The 9486-nt window shown below is 37.2% G+C and overlaps 1 protein-coding gene across 1 annotated transcript; it reads left to right on the plus strand.

The window, feature by feature from the left end:
* Nucleotides 1-408: 408 nt before the first annotated feature.
* LOC131220347 (uncharacterized mitochondrial protein AtMg00810-like) lies at nucleotides 409-858 on the plus strand. Its single transcript, XM_058215294.1, has one exon. The coding sequence runs from the start codon at nucleotides 409-411 to the stop codon at nucleotides 856-858; it is 450 nt and encodes a 149-aa protein (XP_058071277.1).
* The last annotated feature ends 8628 nt before the right edge of the window (nucleotides 859-9486 follow it).

The following is a 9486-nucleotide window of genomic DNA, read 5'->3' on the forward strand; positions in this document are numbered from 1 at the left end:
GTAGCAAAAATTACAACGGTGCGAGTACTACTAGCACTTGTAGTGAGCAAATCTTGGAAATTGTGGCAGATAGATGTAAATAATGGCTTTCTACATGGAGAAATTAATCGAGATATCTACATGGAGCAGCCAAGTGGTTTCCAGAGTAAAAGGCATCAGTATTACGTCTGCAAACTAAAGAAGGCCTTGTATGGGCTTAAACAAGCACCGAAGGCATGGTACGACAAGATAGGGGAATTCCTAGTGCAAAGCGGGTTCTCGGTGGCACTTGCAGACTCCAGTCTCTTTATAAAATTCTAGGAAGGTAAACTAGCAATAGTGCTAGTGTACGTAGATGACTTAATCGTCACTGGAGATGGTGACAGTGAGATTGAAAGGACAATAGAGAACTTGTTCGTGCGATTCTAAATGAAGGAACTTGGAGAACTGAAGCATTTTCTTAGGCTGGAGATTGACCGAAGCAACAAAGGCATATTCCTCTGTCAGCAGAAGTATGCCAAAGACCTATTAAAGAAATATGAGATGCTCAAATGCAAGCCAATTGCCACACCTATGGAGGCTAACGCTAGGCTATGTTCGGAAGAAGGAAAAGACTTGGAAGATACAACTATGTACCGAAAAATAGTTGGTAGTCTAATTTACCTTACATTATCGCGACCAGATATAGTTTATGCAATTGGTGTGGTTAACTGGTTCATGCAAACACTAAAGAAGCCGCATCTTGAAGCAGTACGTCAAATACTGAGGTATGTGAAAGGTACAATAGACCTTGGTCTACTGTACAATAAAGGTGGAGCATGCAAGATAGTTGGGTACTGCGATGTTGACTATGGTGGTGATCATGACACACAACGATAAACTACTGGATTCGTATTCAACCTTGGCTCAGGAACAATCTCTTAGTGTAGTAAGAGACAACCTATAGTATCTTTATCAACAACGGAGGTTGAATATAGGGCAATGGCAATGACAGCACAAGAAAGCACATGACTTATACAGTTAATGAGGGATCTTCATCAACCAGATGATTATCCAATAATATTGCACTGGGAAAATCAATCAGCAATCTGCTTGGCTGAGAATCCAATGTTTCATGCCAGGACCAAGCATGCAGAGGTATACTATCACTTCGTGAGAGAGAAGGTACTTCAAGGAGAAATCGAGATGAGTCATGTGAAGACCGATGACTAAGTTGCAAACATACTCACGAAAGGACTTAGCAATGTTAAGTTCACCGAATTCAGAAAGCAACTTGGCATGATGACCAAGGCAGAATTGTGAGAGTTGGTGCTGAGAGGGAGTGTTAAATTTCATCACCACCTCTCTTGAATATTCTGGAGTCTTCCAAAAACTTTCAGACATTTTCAAAAAATTCTAGAATTTTCTAGATCTTTCGGAAACTTCTAGAGTTTGATAAAGTTTTCTTGACTCTTCCGGAATGTTCCGGACTATGCTAGAACCTTCCGGATTCTCTTAGAATGTTCCAGAATATAATAGAACCCTATAGGATATTTGGAAGCTTCTAGAACTCCTTAGAGTTGTGTTGATTCTAAAATATTTTATTGTCCTCTATAAATATAAGAATTGTCTCATTATGAACACACATAAACAACAAAGAGTGAGTTCAAGAGTGAAAGCAAGGTGTCCAAGTATTAAGAGTTCAAAAGGAGTTTTTTCTTATGTGTGAGAGTTGTCATTTAAGAGTAATAGTTTGTTAGTGTTGTAAAGTATACCCTTATTATGTACAAGTATTTGTAATAAATATAATTACATTTACTTGTCGTGTTCAACTCTTCATTCCATACCTCTATAAATTCTAGGTTCAAATCTTCAGGATCAGTTGGGGTACCTTTAATTTGATAATGCTTCTTTTAAAATTTATGTTTTGCCATTTTTATACTATTTTGAAGTAACTTTGTTATATTGAAGCTTCTTTTAAAATTTATAATGCTTCTTTAAAATGTTATATGCTGAGTTTTTATTGGCTTCTATTGTGTTTGGTAATTACAATTAATGACATGAGATACAAGTGGAACTGTAGGCATTGGGATTCCATCAATGCCTGAGTTTTCATTAGCTTCTCTATTGTATACTGAGTTTTCATTGCTCGAGTGAGTTGCTTGTTTTCTGTCACGCCCCAAACCCGAAAATTGGATTCGCAAGAATTCTGATCGCCAAATCCGATGCCGATAGCCTCCATAGTACCCTATTCTCGGCTCCTAGCGTGCAGACGCCAGATTCCGATCCTGGGATCCTACAAGGAGGATTTTCCAACGTACATTTAACTCGTAATAAACATAACCATAAGATTACCCAATTCACAAAGGCAACATCATCATCACATATCCACTAATATAATCATCTGAGTACAATGCTAAAAGGAAATACATAAATCGAACATCAAGCTCCAGAAGATTGCTGCATGCTCCAAGTTCAACACTGCTGCAACCTAACATCACCTGCACGCATCTATTGTGCATGAGCTTATAGAAAGCTTAGAGGGTGGTATAAGTGTGTGCACAGGGTAAGGGTCAAGTACGCAATACAATGCCATAAATCATACAATGAAATAAATGGAAATACTAACAAGATACAATATTAGAGTAAGCGGAATACAGATCAGCTATACAAAGGAGTCAAAGAGAGCTAAATATCATATGCTAAGGGTACAATGCAATATGTAAATCTTGCTAAGTCCGTCTAGGGTATACAAGTGCAGAAACATAGTAACCCAAAATGCTAGGCACTGCAGATGCAATGTAATATATGGTGCGAATGAAATGACCATGATGGAGTGTGAAATCGGGATGATAGTACGTAGTATCGCAGGCTACGGGGTCCACCACAAGGGACTTCTATCCAAACCAGTCCCATACCTAAATTTGGATAGTCAGACTCAATGTGGTAAACTCCTGATCTCAGGTTAGTCGCGCACCCAATCAGAATCCTGGCCATGCAAAGGTACACGTAACAAATAGTTACGCACCACCAACTCGAGTGGATAGTGAATGAATGAATATGCAATCCTTGCTCAATCAGTCCACATATCAATACGGTTTCTCTTTGGAAAATCACCGAAGTCAATTACACTTCAAACCAGATTGCCGCCCCATCGCGCGCAACAAGGTGAGTGGAAGAGACCTCACTATCCGCCTGCCAATATCGGGCCCGGCTCATCAATAACGGATCCATTCCTCGAGCTGGTCAGACTCAGCCTAGCATTGCCCCCTCCTCTCGAGTAGGTAAGGCCATACCCCCTTCCAACCGACTACGACACAGTGGGAGACGCGGCCTAATGGTATACGACCCTTATGCGCTCATGCATCCACTCGGTCTAGACGTTGGAGCAACCTCTGGAACCAAGAGGGTTTAGGGACTTTCACCCAGGGATATCTATAGCACCCCATGTAGAACAGATTTTCAGTGTCCTATCTGGCCATCCACGAAATACCTGTGGAGGCTATGGCCCTGATGTCGCTAGGACATATGGTGGTCATGTCACACAAATGCGAGATGCATGAGTCACACAGTCCAATCATGCATCAATCCTGTGCATGCAATGCTCTCATGTGGGGCAACTCCGCCTATCAAGGAGCCCTATGAACAACCTGCCCTGTGGCATATGCAATAGTCAATCACATCTCATAATAAACATGCAGATGATGCGTATGGGCATGTATTATGATGCTATGCTGTCACATACTCATAATCGGTACTAATAACTGGCACCGACAATCGGCATTGACAATCGGCCTCGACAATGTGGACATTTAACCAACATTGCCCTCAAGGAATGACCACATAGAGCTAAACATATAATGGGCCCACGGCCTCACACAAAGGCCTAATATATAACACGATGGGCCTTACTCAAGGGTTTAATACACATTACGATGGGCCTTTCACATGGGCCTAGCATAGATCACAATGGCTCCATCGCCTGGCCCTCAAATGCATCACAATGGGCCTCATCCACTACCAAAAAAATGGGCAAAGGCTACGGATTTAATCCGTAGCCATAGGCCTAAGGCTACGGATTAAGTCCGTAGCTAGTCCGTAACACGACCGTCGTCGTAGGTGCCATAACGATAGGTCTAGAACCTATGGCTACGGATTAAATCCGTAGCCTTTTCCCCTGTAGCAAAAAAAATAAACAGCTATGGATATTATTTGTAGCTGAAAGTCCGTAGCAATAGGCCAAAATTTAAAAGGCTACACCTATCTGATTATTGGCTATGGATTTAATCCGTAGATATGTGTTAAATAGCTACAAATATAATCCATAGCAATTATATCTGTAGTAAAAACTTCAAACAGCTACGAATATTATTTGTAGCTGAAAGTCCGTAGCAATATGCGAAAATTAAAAAGGCTACACCTGTCTGACTATTGGCTACGGTCAGTATCCGTAGCTATTTTGTACATTGAAAAATTAAATCACCTGTTCATTCAATTACCACCTGTTCATTCAATTACCACCTGTACAATCATTCATTCATTCAATTACAATCATTCATTCATTCAATTACAATTACAATCCTTCATTCATTCAATTACAATAACAATCCTTCGTTTAATTAATTACAATTACAATTAATTACAGTTACAAATACAATAATGCTGAAAATATAAATCTTTGGCTTCATTAGAGAAATGTGCTTGACTTCACCGAATTTCAGCAGCTTCGTATATTCCATCATCCTACAAACAGTCATGTCATTCATAAATTAGAATGCCCATTAGAGAAAAGAAAGATAGTGAAAGAAGTGCATCACGTATAACCACTTTTTTTTTCTTAATGAATTAAAAAAAAAAAACTCAAAGAGGAATGAAATTGACACAAAATAAATGGTCTCACCATATGATTATAGGTTTAGGTTTGGTTTAGGTTAAGGTTATAGGTTTAGGTTAAGGTTAGGCTATAGGTTATAATTAAGTTTAGGTTATAGGTTAAGGTCTAGGTTATAGGTTTTGGTTTAGGTTTAGGTCAAGGTTTAGGTTATAGGTTATAGCTTTTGGGAACTTGATTACAGGTTAAGGTTTAGGTTTAGGAAATCGGGTTCGGGTTCGGGATTGGGTTTAGGTTCGGGCTTTCAAGTTTAGGTTTAGGTTAGGGAGTTGAGATTAGGATTAGGTGTAGGTTTGGGTATAGGGATAGGTCAAGGTTTAGGTTAGGTTATAGGTTATAAGTATAGGTTTAGGTTAGGTTATAGGTATAGGTTTAGGTTATAGGTCAAGGTTTAGGGATTTCAGTTTAGGCTATAGGTTTAGGATTAGGTCTAGGTTGAGGTTTAGGGAATTGAGTTTAGGTTATAGGTTTAGGTTTAGGTTTAAGTTGAGGTTTAGGGAATTGAGTTTAGGTTATAGGTTTAGGTTTAGGTTTAGGTTTAGGTTTAGGTAATAGGTTTTGGGATTTGAGAATAGTTTTAGGTTATAAGTATAGGTTTAGGTTAGGTTATAGGTCAAGGTTTTGGGATTTGAGTTTAGGTTATAGGTTTAGGATTAGGTCTAGGTTGAGGTTTAGGGAATTGAGTTTAGGTTATAGGTTTAGGTTTAGGTTGAGGTTTAGGGAATTGAGTTTAGGTTATAGGTTTAGGTTTAGGTATAGGTTTAGGTATAGGTTTTGGGATTTGGGAATAGTTTTAGGTTATAAGTATAGGTTTAGGTTAGGTTATAGGTTAAGGTTTTGGGATTTGAGTTTAGGCTATAGGTTTAGGTTTAGGTCTAGGTCTAGGTTAAGGTTTAGGGATTTGAGTTTAGGCTATAGGTTTAGGTTTAGGTCTAGGTCTAGGTTAAGGTTTAGGGATTTGAGTTTAGGCTATAGGTTTAGGTTTAGGTCTAGGTTGAGGTTAGGTTATAGGTTTAAGTTTAGGTTTAGGTTTAAGTGTCGGTTTCGGTTTTAGGGATTTGAGAATGGGTTCGGGTTTAGGTTATAGGTTTTGGTTTTGGTTTAGGTTATAGGTCTTGGGATTTGATAATGGGTTCAGGTTTAGGTTATAGGTTTTGGATTTGAGAATGGGTTTAGGTAATAGGTTTTGGAATTTGGGAATAGTTTTAGGTTATAAGTATAGATTTAGGTTAGGTTATAGGTCAAGGTTTAGGGATTTGAGTTTAGGCTATAGGTTTAGGATTAGGTCTAGGTTGAGGTTTAGGGAATTGAGTTTAGGTTATAGGTTTAGGTTTAGGTTTAGGTTGAGGTTTAGGGAATTGAGTTTAGGTTATAGGTTTAGGTTTAGGTAATAGGTTTTGGGATTTGGGAATAGTTTTAGGTTATAAGTATAGGTTTAGGTTAGGTTATAGGTCAAGGTTTTGGGATTTGAGTTTAGGCTATAGGTTTAGGATTAGGTCTAGGTTAAGGTTTAGGGATTTAAGTTTAGGTTATAGGTTTAGGTTTAGGTTTAGGTTTAGGTTGAGGTTTAGGGAATTGAGTTTAGGTTATAGGTTTAGGTAATAGGTTTTGGGATTTGGGAATAGTTTTAGGTTATAAGTATAGGTTTAAGTTAGGTTATAGGTCAAGGTTTTGGGATTTGAGTTTAGGTTATAGGTTTAGGATTAGGTCTAGGTTGAAGTTTAGGGAATTGAGTTTAGGTTTAGGTTTAGGTTGAGGTTTAGGGAATTGAGTTTAGGTTATAGGTTTAGGTTTAGGTTTAGGTTTAGGTAATAGGTTTTGGGATTTGGGAATAGTTTTAGGTTATAAGTATAGGTTTAGGTTAGGTTATAGGTTAAGGTTTTGGGATTTGAGTTTAGGCTATAGGTTTAGGTTTAGGTCTAGGTCTAGGTTAAGGTTTAGGGATTTGAGTTTAGGTTATAGGTTTAGGTTTAGGTCTAGGTCTAGGTTAAGGTTTAGGGATTTGAGTTTAGGCTATAGGTTTAGGTTTAGGTTTAGGTCTAGGTTGAGGTTAGGTTATTGGTTTAGGTTTAGGTTTAGGTTTAGGTGTCGGTTTCGGTTTTGGGGATTTGAGAATGGGTTCGGGTTTAGGTTATAGGTTTTGGTTTTGGTTTAGGTTATAGGTCTTGGGATTTGATAATGGGTTCAGGTTTAGGTTATAGGTTTTGGATTTGAGAATGGGTTTAGGTAATAGGTTTTGGGATTTGGGAATAATTTTAGGTTATAAGTATAGGTTTAGGTTACGTTATAGGTCAAGGTTTAAGGATTTGAGTTTAGGCTATAGGTTTATGATTAGGTCTAGGTTGAGGTTTAGGGAATTGAGTTTAGGTTATAGGTTTAGGTTTAGGTTTAGGTTTAGGTAATAGGTTTTGGGATTTGGGAATAGTTTTAGGTTATAAGTATAGGTTTAGGTTATAGGTCAAGGTTTAGGGATTTGAGTTTAGGCTATAGGTTTAGGATTAGGTCTAGGTTTAGGTTTAGGGAATTGAGTTTAGGTTATAGGTTTAGGTTTAGGTTTAGGTTGAGGTTTAGGGAATTGAGTTTAGGTTATAGGTTTAGGTTTAGGTTTAGGTTTAGGTAATAGGTTTTGGGATTTGGGAATAGTTTTAGGTTATAAGTATAGGTTTAGGTTAGGTTATAGGTCAAGGTTTTGGGATTTGAGTTTAGGTTATAGGTTTAGGATTAGGTCTAGGTTTAGGTTTAGGGAATTGAGTTTAGGTTATAGGTTTAGGGAAAGGTTAGGTAAAAGTTATAGGTTTTGGGATTTGAGAATAGTTTTAGGTTATAAGTATAGGTTTAGGTTAGGTTATAGGATTAGGTGTAGGTTTAGGTTTAGGGATTTGAGTTTAGGTTATAGGTTTAGGTTTAGGTTTTAGGTTTAGGTTTAGGTTTAGGTTTGGGTTTTGGGATTTGAGAATGGGTTCGGATTTAGGTTATAGGTTTTGGAATTTGATAATGGGTTCGGGTTTAGGTTATAGGTTATATGTTTTGGTTTTGGTTTAGGTTATAGGTTTTGATTTAGGTTGTAGGTTAACGGTTTAGGTTAAGGTTTAGGTTATAGGTTTTTGGATTTGAGAATGAGTTCGGGTTTAGCCTATAGGTTTTGGCTTTGGGTTAGGTTATACGTTTGGTTTAGGTTATAGGTTATAGGTTTAGGTTTAGGTTTGGGTTTAGGTTATAGGATTTGAGAATGGGTTCGGGTTTAGGATATAGGTTTTGGTTTTGGTTTAGGTTATATGTTTTGATTTAGGTTATAGGTTAAAGGTTTAGGTTTTAGGTTTTGGTTTTGGTTTTGGTTTTGGTTTAGGTTATAGGTTATAGGTTTTGGTTAAGGTTTAGGGAAAGGTAATAGGTTTTGATTTAGGTTATAGGTTATAGGTTTAGGTTTTGATTTTGATTTAGGTTATAGGTTATGGGTTTAGGTTAAGGTTTAGGTTTAGGTTATTGGTTTTGGGATTTGAGAATGGGTTCAGGTTTAGGTTATAGGTTTTGGTTATAGGTTAAGGTTTATGTTTAGGTTTAGGTTTAGGTTATAGGTTTAGGGATTTGAGAATGGGTTCGGGTTTAGGTTATAAGTTTTGGTTATAGGTTATAGGTTTAGGTTAAGGTTTAGGTTTAGGTTAAAGGTTTTGGGATTTGAGAATGAGTTCAAGTTTAAGTTATAGGTTTTGGTTTTGGTTTAGGTTATAGGTTTTGGGATTTGAGAATGGGTTCAGGATTAGGTTATAGGTTTTGGTTTTGGTTTAGGTTATAGGTTTTGGTTTAGGTTATAGGTTATAGGTTTAGGTTAAGGTTTAGGTTTACGTTATAGGTTTTGGGATTTGAGAATGGGTTCGGGTTTAGGTTATAGGTTTTGGTTTAGGTTATAGGTTTTGAGATTTGAGAATGGGTTCGGGTTTACGTTATAAGTTTTGGTTTTGGTTTTGGTTTAGGTTATAAGTTTTTGGATTTCAGAATGGGTTATGGTTTAGGTTTAGGAAATTGGGTTCAGGTTCGGGATTAGGTTTAAGTTTTGGGTTTTCAAGTTTAGGTTTAGGTTTAGGTTAGGGAGTTAAGATTAGGATTAGGTGTAGGTTTAGGTTTTGGGAATTGAGTCTAGGTTATAGGTTTTGGGAAAGGTTAGGTTTAGGTTATAGGTTTTGGGATTTGGGAATAGTTTTAGGTTATAAGTATAGGTTTAGGTTAGGTTATAGTTTAAGGTTTAGGGATTTAAGTTTAGGCTATAGGTTTAGGTTTAGGTTTAGGGAATTGAGTTTAGGTTATAGGTTTAGGGAAAGATTAGGTTTAGGTTATAGGTTTTGAGATTTGAGAATAGTTTTAGGTTATAAGTATAAGTTTAGGTTAGGTTATAAGTTAAGGTTTAGGGATTTGAGTTTAGGTTATAGGATTAGGTTTAGGTTTAGGTTTAGGGATTTGAGTTTAGGTTATAGGTTTAGGTTTAGGTTTAGGTTTAAGTTTGGTTTAGGTTATAGGTTTTGATTTAGGTTATAGGTTAACGGTTTAGGTTATAAGTTTTAGGTTTACGTTTAGGTTTAGATTATAAGTTATAGGTTTTGATTTAGGTTATAGGTTAGGGTTTAGGTTTAGGTTTAGGTTTA

Source organism: Magnolia sinica, chromosome 12 (assembly GCF_029962835.1).
Source record: "Magnolia sinica isolate HGM2019 chromosome 12, MsV1, whole genome shotgun sequence".
NCBI lineage: Eukaryota > Viridiplantae > Streptophyta > Magnoliopsida > Magnoliales > Magnoliaceae > Magnolia > Magnolia sinica.